Source organism: Littorina saxatilis, linkage group LG6 (assembly GCF_037325665.1).
Source record: "Littorina saxatilis isolate snail1 linkage group LG6, US_GU_Lsax_2.0, whole genome shotgun sequence".
NCBI lineage: Eukaryota > Metazoa > Mollusca > Gastropoda > Littorinimorpha > Littorinidae > Littorina > Littorina saxatilis.
The window spans coordinates 28,641,876-28,660,907 of NC_090250.1; the positions used below are offsets into that span (position 1 = coordinate 28,641,876).

The 19,032-nt window shown below is 41.0% G+C and overlaps 1 protein-coding gene across 1 annotated transcript; it reads left to right on the forward strand.

Moving 5' to 3' along the window:
* The first annotated feature begins 3,787 nt into the window (after window positions 1-3,787).
* On the forward strand, window positions 3,788-17,158 carry LOC138968923 (L-aminoadipate-semialdehyde dehydrogenase-phosphopantetheinyl transferase-like). The gene is made up of 6 exons (XM_070341599.1): window positions 3,788-3,890; window positions 6,825-6,978; window positions 7,733-7,964; window positions 12,533-12,654; window positions 14,102-14,323; window positions 16,323-17,158. Exons 2-6 carry the CDS (start codon window positions 6,826-6,828, stop codon window positions 16,479-16,481), a joined length of 888 nt encoding a protein of 295 aa, XP_070197700.1. The 5' UTR covers window positions 3,788-3,890; window position 6,825; the 3' UTR covers window positions 16,482-17,158.
* The last annotated feature ends 1,874 nt before the right edge of the window (window positions 17,159-19,032 follow it).

Sequence of the window (19,032 nt, forward strand, 5' to 3'; positions counted from 1 at the left end):
TTGTTTCATTGCTTCAATGTGTTTGTGAACGTTGGCCTTCAAGTATTTACACATTTCAAGCGCATTATGTGCACATTTTGACTTTCCGCAGTTACTAGAGAAATTCAAGCACATGAGAAAGACTACACACGATTGTAATGTGATCTATGGTCATTTCTTGACATCTGGGTCAGATGGTATGATTTAAAGTGGTGCAGGGGCGTCATATTTCATGAATCTGTGAAGACATTCAAAGATTTGTCGGTTGCGCATCTCCGAAGTCACTCTGTTTTTCTGGTTGCACACCCCCGAAGCAATCGGTTGCACACCGCCGAAGATATTTCAAAGAAATAAACAGGAATCTATTTGTGTCCGCCTCTGGGTATGTTCCAAATTGGTATGGAAAATCATATATCTGCTTGTCTGTGCCGATTTGGTGTACACAATAATTCTCTCTCTCTCTCTCTCTCTCTCTCTCTCTCTCTCTCTCTCTCTCTCTCTCTCTCTCTCATCTCTCTCTGTCTCTCTCTCTCTCTTTGTCTCTGTCTCTCTCTCTCTCTCTCTCTCTCTCTCTCTCTCTCTCTCTCTCTCTCTCTCTCTCTCTCTCCAGGAGTCTTATATGGCTAAGAGCAAACAGTCATTTATTAGGCTTGACCAAACACGATTCTGAAGGAAAGAGTGTTAGTGTGTTTAGAAATGACACTTTGTTCGTAATCATTAAGTATTCTATTTTTAAAAATCGGGGAAAAATCGCGTCAGCGTTTTTCCCTTCAAGATTCTATTTCAAGAGGTGAAATAGACCAACTTTTGCTCTTAGGTGCATAGCAAATTAATAGCGGTTGGCTGTCCAGACGGCCAAACGATCTGGGCAGGCTCAGGTATATTGACGTTTTGCTAACAATAAGTTATGAAGCTAAATCTGTCAAAAGAAAACCACACAAGCCCGTTATCCTTAAAACTCCTGTTTGGTCAAGCCCCAAAACACACTTTTTCCTCTAAGACGCATAATACATTGTCCACGGTTAACCGTAGCAAGTTTTGTTGCATTTTGTGGTTGTATGACAATTGCTCACAGGACAAATGCTCACACGGAAAAATGCACACACACACAACACAAACACACACTCACACACACACACACACACACACACACACACACACACACACACACACACACGCACACACACAACATTGCACTGAATTCATGTGCATGCCTTGTGAGATGCGAAAATGTCACTTTGGAACATGAAAATCACACACACACACAAATAAAAAAATCCTTCGGGCGGCCCCAAAAATTGGGGCGGGCGCTGACGATCAAAATTATTAATTTTATTTAGCATAATGTAGGCACAATACTAAGGAAATGCTTCTGCGGTGCGCAACCGAAACAAAGCTAAAACTTCGGAGATGCGCAACCAGCCACTTCGGAGATGCGCAACCGACAAATCTTTGAATGTCTTCACAGATTCATGAAATATGACGCTCCTGCACCACTTTAAATCATACCATCTGACCCAGATGTCAAGAAATGACCATAGATCACATTACAATCGCGTGTAGTCTTTCTCATGTGCTTGAATTTCTCTAGTAACTGCGGAAAGTCAAAATGTGCACATAATGCGCTTGAAATGTGTAAATACTTGAAGGCCAACGTTCACAAACACATTGAAGCAATGAAACAAATCGATGATATGATGCTATGACACCTTAGGCCAAAGTACAAACGGTAGTTTTGTGATGATATGTCATTTGTGAGGAATTACAGGTGATTTTGTGCAGAAACTTACGTCGCGTGTCTCCCTTCGGACAGAAAAATAAGGGTGCAACCGCTTCGGACAGATTTGCCTAGTGCAACCACGGTATACGGTGTGCGACTTGTCTTTCATTTGTCTTCGTTCACTTTAATTTACAGTGTCCAACATTGCAATGCGATTGAAAAAAGTTCCGCTTTTCATCAAAACTAAATAAGGATGAAAGCATGATCCAATAGTTGTGCATTTTAATAAATATGTAAAGCATAGGGAATATCAATGATCGAATCGTGCGTTGACATTTTTGCTGTCAATTCCCTAGTTTTGAAATGTTAGATGTTTGTTACATAATTATGGATATTTGCAGAAAGATTTTTTAAAAAAAATCACTCTTCCCCCTCTCTCCATCCCATCCTCTCCCCCCCTACACACACACCCCAACTGTCCTCATCCACATCTCCTTGATTTTACTCGGAACAAAATCATCTAAGCCACACACACGGTTCTGATCCTTTATTTGTCTCTCAGTGCTTTCTCTCCATTTCCGTCCTTTCACACACCCCCACCCCCTTCTCTCTCTCTCCCCCTCCCGCACTTCACTATTCGAACTTCATCAGTTCTGATACCCAAATTAACGTAGCCAAACTTCTGGACCGCTCAACCTAAAATGCCTCACTCTGGCAGAACACACAGAAGTGTACCGACCGACTCGAGCTGAACTCACCTTGGGATGTTAGCGTCGCATTATTAATGCCGCGAGGGAAATTCTTCCACTTTTTACGATCTCGCTGCGATTCCGAGACAAACTTTATAGCGCAAAGAAAATGGCATCGGCTTGATGGCACTCGATGGACAGTTTCCGGTATTTGTGTACGTTGAAATTTGCGGGCAGTTATCTTTTTAGAGCTATTCCCGGATCGGTTTACCATTCTCTGCATCAATAAACATTTGAAATGTAAATCGCTGTCTCTCCTTTCTTCCTCTTAACTGCTTGTTTACTCATTTTATGAGACTGCTATTTCCAGCGCTGTTAATACGAGTAGAAGTTATTTATCTTAGATTGCAACGGCGAGAAACAGTAGCCCGTACTGAAGTAATAATGGGGTGTCAACCCCCCCCCCCCTCTTCCCCCCCCCCCCCCCCCAACTCCAGTGTTTTTCTTTCGTTTGTTGTAATTAAAGTTTTTGGAAAAGCTTTGTGTTTTATTTTTCTCTAATTGATCAAAACCTAGAATAACTATGCAACCACACAATGGAATAAGTTACCTCCCTGTCTTTATCTCCCTTTGGATGAGAAGCCATAGTCTACACTATTCCAGATCACAATGTCGTTCTGTTCCAGAAAGGAAATTTTCCTGCCAGAAGCGGCCTCCTAAACTACCCCCCCAAAATACCCAAAATCAATTTAGGCAGGTGGGCGTTACTCCTGTACCCCACCATAGTCGTTTAAAAAAAAATTATCAGTAACCTTTCAATCTCAATTCTAATTTCGAACTGTATGAATAAGTGCCCCTTTCAGAAGTCCAGGAAACCCGCAGACGACTTGGTCCGGCTCTGGATCTTGTAATAAAGGTTGCGTTATTACGTTTGCTTAAAACATTAACTTAATGTTGATATTGATGAGTTTTAGAAAACTTAAAGTTCAGTGTCTTTTCGACAATTTGGTTTTCTCTCTCAAATTTCTAGTTTTATTGAGCGTTGATTTGCTCTTCTTCTTCTTTTTCTTCTTCTTGGATTTGAATTCAGTTGGTGTTTTTCAGTCTCTGCACTTTTCCCATTTATTTTATATCAGTCATGTGCACTCGTTCAACTTAGTTTCTCTTTCGTTTATTCTTGTCTTTCTTTTCTTTCTTTCTTTTTTCTTTCTCTGTTACTTTCGGTTACTGCCTCTTCTTCACTCACGTCCCCGGGCCCGACGACTATTCCAGTCACGGCCGGATTAGTGATGATGATTTTGACTAAAAGTGTACCGAACAAAACCAATGAACGGCCCCTCGTTGAGAGTGACGGTAAATAGAGGATCCCCAGCGCTTTGAGCAATGATTGGCTAGTGCACTGTAGCAGACATCAACATGGCCGCAAAGTGACACGAGCAGGTGAACTTGAGAATCGTATACGCTATTTCTCCAACGTCAAGTTGTAATCCTTCAGACAACAAGTACGTACAGTAAAGGGCAATATGTATTTGATATTATTAAAACCGTAGCACCGCGGATTTACTTTTTTTGCTCTGAGTGTTGAAGTGTTTCTTCGCGCAACTTTATCAGTATCAGACTCCCACAAGTTGTGGTGCTACGCTCGCATGTGGTGCGCGAGAACTTTGTTGGCCCCTACAATCGTGGTAGCACTCATTCCGCAAGAGGTTTTCTTCCAGGTTAATGTCTGCTTGTAAACTGCAGTCAATAAACTTCTCCTAAGCATACACACTCTCTGAGTCTCTCTCTCGTTTTGTTTATGAAATTATGATGTTCTGCATAATATCCATTGTCTTGCAGAGTTGATGTACTATTGCATAGTATTCTTACTCTAATTGACTTGCAAATGTTTGCTTTGCACCTTGTCATGAACATGTATAAACTACAATGTTTCATATAATGCACGTATGTACATAAACTTATCCTGTTTTACTAATTATGTAAGTATTGTAGTAGTAGTAGTAGTAGTTTTTATAGTAGATTTAGTCCCTCTTTAGGGCGAGGGCCAGATGCAAAAAAGTATACCAATGCTTATTCTGTTACCCTCGTAAAATAAAGAATTGTCATTGTCATTGTCATTGTCTCTCTTTCTCTCTCTCTCCTCTCTCTTTCTCTCTCTTTCTCTCTCTCTCTCTCTCTCTCTCTCTCTCCTCTCTCTCTCTCTCTCTCTCTCTCTCTCTCTCTCTCTCTCTCTCTCCTCTCTCTCTCTCTCTCTTTCAGACCTTTACAATTCTTTATGTATGAGCACTCAGCACCTTTTTATTAGACAAGGGCATTGTGACGCTGATAATAAATGTGTTGAAAGCAGAAAACGTCAGTGCAACTGAGAGACCACTGTTTAATAAAAAAATATATATAAGTTATATAAAACAAGATGAAACCTACATGGACCTTTCACACTCTTTGTGTGAATTAGCTTAATAAGTGACAGGAGTAAATAAAGACTGCTGATGCCTTCCACACATCCTCCCACCCTTACACCAACTCGTTTTGACTTGTGGTTTTTGTAGGCTGCTCAGTCTTTCATATCATATCAAATGCACTACGAGTACGGTACATCCCACTTTGGAAAGTTAATATGATCAGTGTCTCCCTCATTTTAACTGTTCATGAAATGCTTAACTTTCTAAGAGTAGCTACCAGCCTGGAATAATGACAGCAAGACATCAGTTCTGACTGAAGATGTGACTGTTGCCATCACTCTACGCATGCTGCAGCCTCAGCACTGGCAAAACTTGCATCGGTCTTGAATAGCACTAACTGCTGAAGAGACGATAAACAATAACAACCAACCAACGTGTGCAAGATTGTATGTTACACGCTTTGATGCCGAAATCAATTATTTTGATCATGCATTTATTTCTGAAAATGTTTACCTTCACATACATTCAGTCACTGCCTTAAACACTTATGCTTTCAGTATTCATTTCAAGTGATCACGAACGTAGAAAAATGGGTGTCAAAGTGTTGTTACATTTTGTTGTGCATTCTGAATAGTGTGCCAACAGGCCTTGGTCAGTCAACCACGTTTTATCTGTGTACTTCGCAGACTTCGTGTTTGACGGAAAAAGAATAACACCAACCCCGTTCTCCTGTATATAACTGAAAGCCACATCTTCTTCTTCATTCAATTTCTGTTTTCAAAAGCTTCGTCAACTTTCCACTTACACGACAAGCTCCCTTTACCAAGCTTCAATTAAGAACCCTGAATACGAAAGGTCAAAACAAAACCATAGGTACTACTTCACTATCGTCGTCTGCAACGAAAACCGAAAATGGCAAAACGCTTTGCTAAGTACACAGAGGACGAAATTTCAAAGAAAAGATCGAACCTTACACCTGTGACTAGGAAAAGTTGCATAGACAGTTCCGTGCGGATCTCACCACGTATCAACGTACATCCGATGCTCAGGACCTACAGATAGGTGACGCTTTGGCGATTGAGGCTTCGTCTTCAGCTCTAACACGCACGCAGACAGTCAGGCAGGTCTAATCTGCACCAGCGGTGTAGGAAGGTTTTGATTTAGAAACACTCGAATGTTACTTCGACGAGACAAACGAACCAAAAGTCAAAAGTGTGCCCCAAATTCGGAAAATATTCTTTTAAAACGGCACTGTAAAAACCATCAACATCACTGTGAGAAAATAAACAATACAAACACAACCAGTTCTCCTGTGGAACATTTCGGGTGGACTTTCCCATGACCTGACCTACAAAAATCTTCGGTGTTCGTTCGCGCTTTGCATTCAATCTGTGTTAGTGCGCGTGTGTGTTTGTGTGTTTAGCTTTCGTTGGTATGTGCTGTTTGGTTCAAAATAAGTTTATCTTTTTTCATTGAAAGATTCAGAAACGTTTGTTGATGCTTTGTTGAATGCATTCAACCAGAAAAGACACGAAACGCATTGAATCTATTTTCTGCGCACATGCGTGTGTAGGGTATGTGTAAAAGGGCAATTGTGTTTTTCAGTCTTGTTTTGTGCCTGTTATTTCGTCCCCAAAAACTCATTTCTGTCTTTCTATGCCTATGCTGTGAGACATAATCGCTATTACGAGTTAGTCGTGTGACAGAGAGTTTTCTTGCACACTCGACTGCTGCTGTCTCACTTCGGCTACGCCGTCGTGAGACATCTACAGTCTCGTGTGCAAGAAAACTCTCTGTCACACGACTAACTCGTAATAGCGGGTACTATCTGCTCCCTATTCTGCTCAGTGCTGCAAATCACTGTTGGTGAGATTTTCAATAAAAATAATTGCGGTTTCCTCCTTCAACAACAAATCTTGAGCCATCAATGTTCAAACTTTTTTCGGCTCTCAACTCGTGTTATTTTTTTAAGCTTGCCATGAATTGAGTGAATACAACAAGTGCTTAACATTGTTCTTTTCTCTGTTGTTCCAGAATGTTGACACGTGGCAGTGTTCGCTTGGCAGTGAAGGCAAAGGCCTGGGTGCCTACACAGAAAGAGTGGACATTGGCAGCACAGTGTGTTCAACCTGAAGAGAAAGATCGCATTGGTCGATTTGTGTTCAAGAAAGATGCCAAGTCAGCTATTGTAAGCTTTTCAATTTGGTTATTCAAGCTTTATCAATTTGCAATAACAACAGCTTTCTTTACTCTCGTGCTCATTTATTTTTATCATATTAATTTTTTGTTAGGTTTTGTGTGTATGGGATTGGCATGTGTGACTGTGTGTGTGTAAGTGTGTGTTCATGCTTGTGTGTGATTGCCGGTTTGTGTGTTTGTGCGTGTGTGAGTGTGATGCACTTGATTTCCTTTTTTTTAGGCGGGGGGTGGTTACATTTGTGTGTCATTTTCTAGTGTCAAGTTACACATTTGTGTATTGCTTTATTTTTATTTTTAAAGAAGCATGAAGTTGAATAGCACTAGCAGCCTGCATGTGTGTGTCTGTTTGTTCGTCTGTCTTTCTGTTCTCCTTACATCCAAAAGGTTTACAAAATTAGGTAACACTTCACACCAATCTGTACAATTTCAGATTTGAGGATGAAAGTCACTTGTTCATTTCAATGCCTGTTATTCTCTCAGGTGCCAGGAAACTGGTTCTGTATACTATAACTCTTACTTACTCTATAACACATGTGTGCATTTAGAGTGCTTACTTCCCTTTGTTTACCTATATATATTGCTGTGAGTCAGATGCTGATGATATTTGAGCGTGCCTTTTCTCCTTGTGTTGCATGCATTTATGTGTTTCTTCAGAATATAAAGAATTTTAAACAAAGTTGTCACAACATTTTAAACAAGGTAGTCACAAAGATGCAACTTCTGCCTTCTTTCCGTCTTTCTAGGTAGGAAGACTTTTAATTCGCAGGGTGGTCTCATCAATGCTTGGAGTACCATACCGCTGCATAAAGCTTGGTCGAACAGACAAAGGCAAACCCTATGTCCTGAATTCAACTGATGGGAAAACACCACAAGCGGGATGCAACTTTAACATTTCCCACCAAGGGGACTTTGTGGTCATTGCAGCTGAGGAGAAGAAACAAGTTGGTGTGGACATTATGAAAGTGGAGTGGCCACGTAAGTGTTGACCTTAATAATGATAATAATGAGAATATTTATACATGTACATGCGCAAATCCTAAAGTAGTTCAAAGCGCCTCACAAAAACATACATAAATAAATTATTCTGTACACAGTTCCAAATCAAATGATAATACAAAGCTTGCATGTTTTGCTTCATAAGTTGAGTTTAGTAGCAACTAACTAACCAACTGACTAACTAGCCAGCCAACTAATTGGCATGTGCAATGCATTCTCACATGAAGAGTTTGTGAGATGATTGTCGAAATGCTGTGAAGATTCCCTTTTTTTATATTTAGTCAAGTTTTGACTAAATATTTTAACATCGAGGGGGAATCGAAACGAGGGTCGTGGTGTATGTGCGTGTGTGTGTGTGTGTGTGTGTGTGTGTGTGTCTGTGTGTGTGTGTGTGTAGAGCGATTCAGACTAAACTACTGGACCGATCTTTATGAAATTTGACATGAGAGTTCCTGGGTATGAAATCCCCGAACGTTTTTTTCATTTTTTTTATAAATGTCTTTGATGACGTCATATCCGGCTTTTCGTGAAAGTTGAGGCGGCACTGTCACGCCCTCATTTTTCAACCAAATTGGTTGAAATTTTGGTCAAGTAATCTTCGACGAAGCCCGGGGTTCGGTATTGCATTTCAGCTTGGTGGCTTAAAAATTAATTAATGACTTTGGTCATTAAAAATCGGAAAATTGTAAAAAAAATTAAAAATTTATAAAACGATCCAAATTTACGTTTATCTTATTCTCCATCATTTGCTGATTCCAAAAACATATCAATATGTTATATTCGGATTAAAAACAAGCTCTGAAAATTAAATATATAAAAATTATTATCAAAATTAAATTGTCCAAATCAATTTAAAAACACTTTCATCTTATTCCTTGTCGGTTCCTGATTCCAAAAACATATAGATATGATATGTTTGGATTAAAAACACGCTCAGAAAGTTAAAACAAAGAGAGGTACAGAAAAGCGTGCTATCCTTCTTAGCGCAACTACTACCCCGCTCTTCTTGTCAATTTCACTGCCTTTGCCATGAGCGGTGGCCTGACGATGCTACGAGTAAAATGGCATTGCGTTCAGTTTCATTCTGTGAGTTCGACAGCTACTTGACTAAATATTGTATTTTCGCCTTACGCGACTTGTTTCCTTCTACAGTGGACCCCCCCCCCCCCCCCCCCCTTTTTAAGACTCCCTCCTTTTTAAGACCTGATTTTGTCAGATTTTTTTAGGTCTTCAAAGGGGGGTTCCACTGTACAAACTTTTGCAGCTGTCTTACAACTATTTTCGTGATTTATGATTCTCTAGAAGGTAGTCACAGACAAGTCAAACTTTCAGTGTAACTCTCAGCGCAGTTAGCAGATCTGTAAAAAAAAACCCCAAAAAACCATCCCAGGTCTACATGCTATTTATAACTTCAGACTTCTCAAGTAAAAGAATGCTGCTTTGCTTTTATCTCATCACTCGTTTCACTGATAATTTTTCCGTAAATTTATCACTGTGTGTTCTGACGTTCCCGAAATGATTTACCCCATTTCAGAGATGAATGTGTGATGATAGGTATGAGGAAATTGAGAGGAAGGACATTTGAAGTTGCTGTTAGCTAAGTTTTTCGTTTGCTTCCATTCACTGCATATATTTTTTTTCTTTCTGTTGTTATTGTTGTGTTCATGGTGGTTGTATTTGTGCTTGTTTGAGACCTAGGTCGCTTGAGTATTATGTATACAAACGTGTATCTTTTCATTGATTGCATTTTGAGGTGATAAGTTGTTCACAGAGCGTCATTTGAAACTGAGCCTTGGTTGATTGATTGATTGACTGTCTGACTAGTTGATTATCAGAAAATTTGATTTGACTGACTGACTGACTGACATTATACCAGCTGATTGACTGAACAACTGCACAGGCCAAGTAGCTAATCAGCTAACCTTTGTGGTTGCACGATCTGCCTTATATTATTTCTTCAGTATTTTCACATGCAGATTTGTTCAGAATATTCACCTGTAATCAATCAGTCAATTTGTGCATATTGTGATTTTGCCATTTTGCTTGTAGAGCTGGGTTTATCCCCATACCTTCCTATTTCAGTCTCTGCCTGTAATTCAGAAATGACAGACTGTGCCGTCCCTCTTTCTCAGTTTCTGTTCCTGACATACTCACCTACCACCTCATGCAAATTATCAAAGGCTAAGCCACTGCACCACTTCACTATGACACCTGAAAAGTTTCAAGTTTGTTCGAGGAATATCCACAAATATCAATTTGTGAGAATGCAAAAAGCTTTATCATGGCAGGTTTTTGTGTCAGTTGCCAAAACGCAGGATAGGGCTGATAACGAATGACAGGTGTGTGTGTAATATCTGATCACCTTTTCACACTCGTAATTCATCACATCCTTATCGTTGCTGTTTTTGAGGGAGGGAATAAATGTCTCCTCCCCGAAGGCTGAAGAACGTTTATGTATCCAGGGGATGTTTTCTTATCCCTGTATCATGGGACCCCCGCCCCTTTTAAGACCCCCTGATTTAAGATTCTCCCAAACCACACCAAGATTTTCTGTTCATTACATCTGTAAATAAACCTCCATCATAAGACTCCCACCCCCCCCCCCCCCCCCCCCACCCCCCTGCGGGTTAGGGGGAAGAATTTACCCGATGCTCTCCAGCATGTCGTAAGAGGCGACTAACGGATTCTGTTTCTCCTTTTACCCTTGTTAAGTGTTTCTTGTATAGAATATAGTCAATTTTTGTAAAGATTTTAGTCAAGCAGTATGTAAGAAATGTTAAGTTCTTTGTACTGGAAACTTGCATTCTCCCAGTAAGGTCATATATTGTACTATATATATTGCAAGCCCCTGGAGCAAATTTTTGATTAGTGCTTTTGTGAACAAGAAACAATTGACAAGTGGCTCTATCCCATCCCCCCCCCCCCCCCCCCCCCCTTTCCCCGTCGCGATATAACCTTGAACGGTTGAAAACGACGTTAAACACCAAATGAAGAAAGGCAGAAAGGAGTCTTAAAATGGAGGTAAATGTTCAGAGTTTATGAACAGAAAATCAGATAACTGGACGTCTTTAAAGAGGGAAGGTCTTAAATGTGGGGGGAGGGGGGCTTAAAAGGGGCGTCAGGCTCTATCTGTCTTGTCTTTTTGAATGTAAAGACTGCTGACTTGAGATGTCAAATGTCAGAAAAGCATCATGTTTCCGTTTACTGTAGTTTTCAGCATTTCAAATCTTGTAATTAAAAGCAATGGTACAGTTTTAACGTAGTGTTTTGCACCTGTTTCCTATACCCCCACCCCCTCTACTCCTCCTCTAACTGCAACACTCTGTTTTGTGGAACTACTGCTTAAGCGCTTAAATAAATTCAACCACAGGATAGACAGAAAATGTTATACATAATACCTAAATACTGTTACCTTAGAACACCAGGGATATTATTATTTGAAAGTAGGGTGCAGTAACCATCATCCCTCTCTGTGTCCCCCTCACCCCCTTCCGCCATCCCCCCCCCCCCCCTCCACACACACACACCCCTACCGCCTTTCTACCACCGCAGCCCCTATTCCCACACCCAGTTTCAAAGATGGTGCTTTAAATAATGAGAGGTCACCCAGTGCAATTTTACATGTTGATTCTTCTTCTGCGTTCGTGGGCTGAAACTCCCACGTACACTCGTGTTTTTTGCACGAGTGGAATTTTACGTGTCTGACCGTTTTTTACCCCGCCATTTAGGCAGCCATACGCCGTTTTCGGAGGAAGCATGCTGGGTATTTTCGTGTTTCTATAACCCACCGAACTCTGACAGGGATTACAGGATCTTTTTCGTGCGCACTTGGTCTTGTGCTTGCGTGTACACACGGGGGTGTTCGGACACCGAGGAGAGTCTGCACACAAAGTTGACCCTGAGAAATAAATCTCTCGCCGAACGTGGGGACGAACTCACGCTGACAGCGGCCAACTGGATACAAATCCAGCGCGCTACCGACTGAGCTACATCCCCGCCCTTTACATGTTGATGAACAGGGTATAACAAATCTGGACAACAGAGCAGCTTTTTAATTCAAGCCGTGTAAAAGGTTCTGGAACCTGTGTCTGAATACTGGCTACATTTGCAAGTGACCAACGGTCTAATTCTTATGTCATGGAAACAAGGAGACACAGAACTGTTTGTTGAGAACAGTATCCATGACATACTGAGTCGGGATGAGGATAATGATAAACGTTGTTTTACGCCCTGATGATGATAAATGTTGTTTAATACCCTCACAGTGAAACCATCAGGGCCATGTTCCAAGGTTGAAGAAGAAAAGGAATTTGTCCTAGCCTACTAGCCTTAAAATAATATCTGAACATGGTTCAAACTGCTACCAGAATTTTTTTTTAATTCAGTAAAGGGTGACAGCTTATTTTTACAATATATAATTATAATATAAATATTATTATTATAGCATTTTCAGTTGGCTGAGTATAATTTAATTATTTGGTTAGTAAAAGTGTTAATGTTGACTGATGCATAAGATTCATTGTTTTAATTGTACCTGTACTGTGCAGGCAACACAAGCATCCAGGAGTTCTTGACGACAATGGACAGACAATTGACGCAACAGGAATGGAGCACGGTCAGACGATATCAGGATGATATGGAACAGTTAAAGGCTTTCTACAGATACTGGGTGAGTTTATCATGAATTTCTTCATGATATAGGATACGGTTGCTTGTATGTAAATCAGAAACTGGCATTTCTTCAGGAAAACAAGACAAAACAAAGCAAACAAGAAAGGAACAAGCATAACAGGGCAACCATGATATGCATTCTTATTACCAATTCAGTGCCCCATACGGCTTTTTGACCAATCAGGACGCATTCTAGGTGACCCTCTAAATGTTATAACGTTCAGGCAGGGACCCTTTTTGTTTATCACGCTAAAAATTAACAAGACAAAGTAAAAATGTAATTCAACAATATCAGCGTGATTTATTCTAAAGAATGACACTTCAAATGCTGTCAGGTAATACTCTCTTTATCTAAAAAATACCGAAAAGCGAGTTTTGTCGGTGGGTGCGTAACGGAACAGCAAGGCACCGCCCATCGTCTGAGTGTGCAATGCCGACCGCTCACTTGAAATCGAAATGATCAAAGTTCGGAAAAATCAAGTGAAATTGCGCCACTTGCTTTACATCAAATGTATCTTTACGTCATTTCCCATCCGTCTGGAGTCGGTTCTAAATCTGTCGCTCTCTGTTCAACGAGAAAAAGCGAAGCAACCGAAACGCATGTTCAACATGGTTTATCTTGTGAGATTGTTGTGTGTCAAAGGCATTTGACCTGTGAATATTCATCACGTCAGGTGTGTTACTCTGATTGGCTGACTCAGGTCACGAGAATTCTTTGACTGACAGGCATAATCAGGTAGAAGCGCTCAAGTTCCCATTGCGGCTGTTCTGTCTAATTCGCGGGGTTGCTTCGAAATTTCTTTTGGTCGAATTAAACGGTAATAAAACCGTTATTTCTAATATGCTGACTGTTAGCAAATGATAACAGACATGTCTCACAAACGATATCAGCATTCGCCTAAAAGGCTCATGCTTGATATCTTTTTTCTCGACATGTCTTGTTATCATTTGCTAACAGTCAGCATATTAGAAATAACTCATAATGTGCTCACGCTCAACTGTACAATGTAAAGTCATGTTTTCTCTTTATCAAATTGTTTTGAGATAAGAAAAAAGAGCATGCAAAGTGTTGGAGAAAGTGAAAGTGGAGAAACATGATGATTGCAGAATCTTAAGTTGTAAGGTCTTGGTGAGTGCCCATTATTTTATTCAGGTGAGTAATGAATAAAACACCCACTTCTTCTTCTTTTTCTTCTCGTTCGCTAAACACCCACTCATCCCAGGTGACTAGATATGACTGTGGGCGAACAGAAGTATGGAATCTTATTGCCTACTTGGCAAGCGTAAAGTTGAAGTCATCAGGGTTTTGCCTTTGGGTACTCAAATGTTCATCATTAAGTGACCCTTTTGTCATAAGGAAAATTATGAAACTTGCTTATGCCTGGTTATTGCTCTGATATATTTTTGACATCATTTTTCAGTTATTGTTGCATTTCTCTGTGCAGTGTTTGAAGGAAAGCTTTGTGAAAGCTCTGGGTACTGGTATTGGCTTTGAGGTTTCCCGCCTCGACTTCAACACAGCTCGAAAGGAATTGTCAACCAAAGACATTTCTCGTTCCACAACACTCAAAGTGGATGGCAAGCCTGCCACTGATTGGGCATTTGAAGAAACCTTGCTTGAGGACCATTGCGTGGCAGTAGCTTCGAGAGTGGAGAGACCAGAACTGGTTTGTGTAATTTTGCTGTGTTTTATTTGTTTGTTTGTTTGGGTTTTTTTCTGTTTTTTTGTTTGTTTTTTTTTTTTTTTTTTTGGGGGGGGGGGGGGGTTGGTTGTTCTTTGTTTTGTTTTTTCAGTAGGGGGGGGGGGGGGGGGGGGGTATGGCTTATGAATCAGCTGTAGCTGGTTGTTCTTTTTCTCTTTGTTTCATGCACGAGCTGATTAAGTGTTGAATTTGTATACAGTTAGTTGGCTAATATTGCTTTTCTAGACAGATGCATGTATGTTTCCTTTCTCGGTTCACATGGCAAGCTCAATGCTTAAAACTATTTACAATCAGGTCTGTCGCTGTAAAAAAAAGGTTCTAAAAGTTTATAACTTTTACAGTTGTTACTTCAAATCAAATGTGTACAGAGGGCATATCGCGATTTAATAAAAGGATGGCGTGTTCATACAGTGTGAGACCCCTCAAATGAGAGGACACCTCTCTTGAAAGGACACTTTCAGTTGTCCCGGTATGTTGGCCTATTATGTCTTCCAAGATATATCTATCATGACAGGCCACATTTTTGGATGTCCCAGGGTGTCCTTTCATCGCAGGTACCTCTGTATAAAAAAACAGGGATAAGCAAACCTAGCCATCTAGTCAGTCATCAGTTTGTGACAAAAGCGTGTTGGCTTGTTTGTTGGATTGGTTGCGGGTCGGCTGATAACCTGTCTTCTTGTTCCTAGTAACAGTCAGAAACCTCTTCTTTCCTTCTCGAATTGTTTCTTCCTCTGTCCTTCCACCACCACCACCCTCCTCCCCCCCCCCCCCACCACCACCCCCGGGGGCCCTTCTCTCTCTCTCTCTCTCTCTCTCTCTCTCTCTCTCTCTCTGCTTTCCCTTCTCCTCCTCTCCTCCTCTTTCTTCTAGTGTGGCGCAGGTCTTGTGCGCATCTCACAGTTCAATCTGTTAATCTGATCATTAGGGTTCATTAACACAGGAGGCCACCAAAGAGTCATAGAAAACAAAAATACATCAGCGCAAATTCAGCATTTTCAAGTGAAGGGGTTAAGCATAAATAATATACTTGAAATCATAGCAGATAACTCTTTTACACCACCCAATAATGTTGTTTGCCTTCAGACTTTTTCCTCTGCATGCACAAGTGTTCATCTGTTTCCTGGCTGTCAGCATCCCGTAACAGTTCGCAGGCGAAAGCCACAGCCAAAATATTGTTCCAAGATATTCCAGCCTTTTAGAAGATGACACGGTGTGTGATAATTATTGCAGTGTGTGTGATTATGAGAGGAGTGATAGGGGTGGAAATGGGTGGTGATACTGAGGAATGAACGGTGAACTTTTGCACCTTGCGACGGAAACAATGTCACGTGCTGAGGTAATGCACCTTGAAAAGTTATTCAGGTGCATTGGTGTCACTGGGAGTTTATGGGTTGAAATATTTTCAACTTGGTAAAAAGACTTGAAACAAAATGGTTGTTGGTAAAAAAGAAAGTAAAAGTTGAGTGCACGTATACAGGTTCAGGGTACAAAGTTCGTGAATATTTTCAGCCAACTCACGCACACTTGAATAAAAACACTGGACTCAGCGTTCAGAATACAAGCATCCAGTCTTGAAACTGCAAGCTGTTGAACTGAAAGGAATTAAATAAGATTACAGGAATGTAGGAAGGAGGGGAGGGGTATTGCAGAAAGGGTGAGATGCCAACCGTTTTTCTTCAATAGATTATCTCGAAGTCATAGAGAAAGACTGACTGTAATATTACATTGACTTTCCAAAAAAATAAGATTGTACTTGTAGTGGAAAAAAGGTTTATTAAAGAGTGTAGTTAAACATGTCTTGCTGACTCGTCATGATCGACTTATAACTTGTTTCTACTCCGGTGACCTTTAACATGCAAGACACTGGGGAAAGAAAAAGGCCCTAACAGACTTGGAAAGGGAGAGGTACAGACCACTTAGAGAGTTATTTACTTCATTTTAAAAGTAATTTCTTCTTTTTCAGGAGGGGAAACAGTCACAAAAAGGACCAGTGGGACATTTTACAGTTTGGAGCATTGAAGAACTGTTGTCGGGGTGTGACCCTCTCATGGGTTCAGAGTCTGATCAGGCCTACTGGGAAAACTTTGCTGCAAAACAGGAGACACCTGGTTCGAGTCCATGATAGTAGTTGTGTGTTTGAGTGTGTGTGTGTGTGTGTGTGTGCATTCTCGTATTCTGAATTGATTATGACCAGTTCTTGAGCACTGACAGTATTTTGTGTGCTGTACGCTGTTTGGTAAAAATCACTTTTGTCTAAAAAAGTGTTTCTCACTAAATTCTTTGGGTTTTGTGTACATCTCATTCCTCTTATTTGGAGAGATGGGAGAGTAGATTGATCATTTCTTTTCAGTCAAAGCTGAGGATGATGGTCAGGCATCCTTGAGTTGACTATTTTCACCAATTGTATTGTGTGGGTATTGTGTTAGTGCATAGTCGAAGTCATAAGTATGAGTAATATTCCAGAGTCGTGTGTGAGTATTCAGGTTGGTGTGTGTGCGAGCACGTGCAAGCGTTTGTGTGTGTGCGAGAGTGCATGCATGTGTGTGTGTGTGTGTGTGTGTTTGTGTGTGTGTGTGTGTGTGTGTGTTTGTGTGTGTGTGTGTGTGCAAAGTAAGAAGGAGTGAGGGACCATATGTCCAGCATAAAAAGAACAGCGATACTGTATTTCTTTCATCATAATTATGCCGACTAGACAGATATACCAGAGTTTAGGTAACCAGAATACATCATTGAGTGCCATTTGTCAATGTTGATGTGATATTAATATAGCAGGAATATATTTTAAATATGCAGACTTCATTTTGCGTCTTTTGTTTGTTCAAAGCGTGTGAATGCATGCGTCTGTGTGTCCAGTGTGTACATGCGCACGTGTGTGTGTGTGTGTGTGGTTGTTTGTGTGTGGTTGATGCATGTGGTTGATGCATGTACCAGAGCTACCCACTGCCCCCCCCCCCCACACACACACACACACACACACACACACACACACACACACACACACACACACACACACACACACACACACACACATTTTCTTAGTCCAAAACACTGACTTCATCATGAGGATCGCTCAGTAATCGTTACTGTTAGCATAGTGAGCAGCACTGATGCACGGCTCGAAATGGCTCAGCGTTGATCAAATAATCTGAGAGACATTCAGCCAAACCGATACTGATCGCGTTTTAAAGAAGAACTCATCCCAGGTTAATCGACAGCCCGGGACGATCAAACAACATCCTCATCAACTTTCTTTCGCCAAATTAATAAAACTTTCACTTAGTAGTTTGTTTACACACACAAAACGAAGCGCTCTAATTCTAAACCTTTACTGTCGCACCATGCGTCATTTCGCGCGTGTAACTTTTACTGTCTCCTCACTCCTCCAGCGTCACACTTTAACGGGCGCGGAACGTAGACAGAACATAGCTCGCACGTGGCAACCGTAGCAATTTCTCAGCACATAAACTAGCCTCGACAAGAGGCTGGGTAAACGAGCGGAACTCTTTAGCTGACAGTCACTGCGTCGAGATACACCAAGGGTCGCTGCTTTCCTCAGTTCTTTACAGCTCAAGGGATGGCCCTCGTTCAAGTAGGCTATACCTACCGCAGTTCCGTATTTTTGCTTGGACTGACCTGTTGATCAGTACACCAAAGGTATTCTGCTGCTGCTACGCGTATCATAAATATCTTTGATTTTGGCTGAGGACAGAGGTTTCAATCATGTGACAGAACCAGTCCCGGTACATACAACTTAGTCCAAACATCGTCCCTTGCGAACGTGAATTTGGGGAAAAACAGAACTGATGAGCGTGTTTATTGTCCCTCCAGAAAGAACTGGCCATCAAATAAACTCACAAAATAGAAACAAAAGAAATCGCCATCATATGGAAATCAAAACTCACTCAATCAAGCCTGCAAACTGACGTCAAAAGACAGCATAGCTTAGGGTGATTACTCTTCCGCCCGGTCCAATGAAACAATCTGACCACAGCGGCACACAGTCAAAGCTACACCTATCTCGCAGTATTTATCAGTCTATCCTCAGTTTGCCGGGCAAAGCTTGGATCTTTTCTAGCTGACGATAAAACTATCCTGTGTTTATCTCTCTGGCTTCCTGCAGTGGAGGTGATTGTGCGACACAGAAACCAGGCCATCTTCTTACCTCGTTGTACACTTGACGCTGCACGTGCCGAGATTCTGGCTCCTTGGTGCGCGTTTCATAAGGCTCAGCAAATTTAGCTTTAACGTCGGTAGCTCACTTTCCGCCTCAGCTGAAACATGCTCACATGAGGATTCAAGCATAAGTCAGTACTTAAATATCAGATGCGATTTAGCGTGAGATCTGACTTGAATATAAGATGCGATTTAACGTGAGATCTGACTTGAATATAAGATGCGATTTAACGTGAGATCTGACTTGAATATCAGATGCGATTTAGCGTAATATCTTACTTGAATATCAGATGCGATTTAGCGTGAGATCTGACTTGAATATCAGATGCGATTTAGCGTGAGATCTGACTTGAATATCAGATGCGATTTAGCGTGAGATCTGACTTGAATATCAGATGCGATTTAGCGTGAGATCTGACTTGAATATCAGATGCGATTTAGCGTGAGATCTGACTTGAATATCAGATGCGATTTAGCGTGAGATCTGACTTAAATATCAG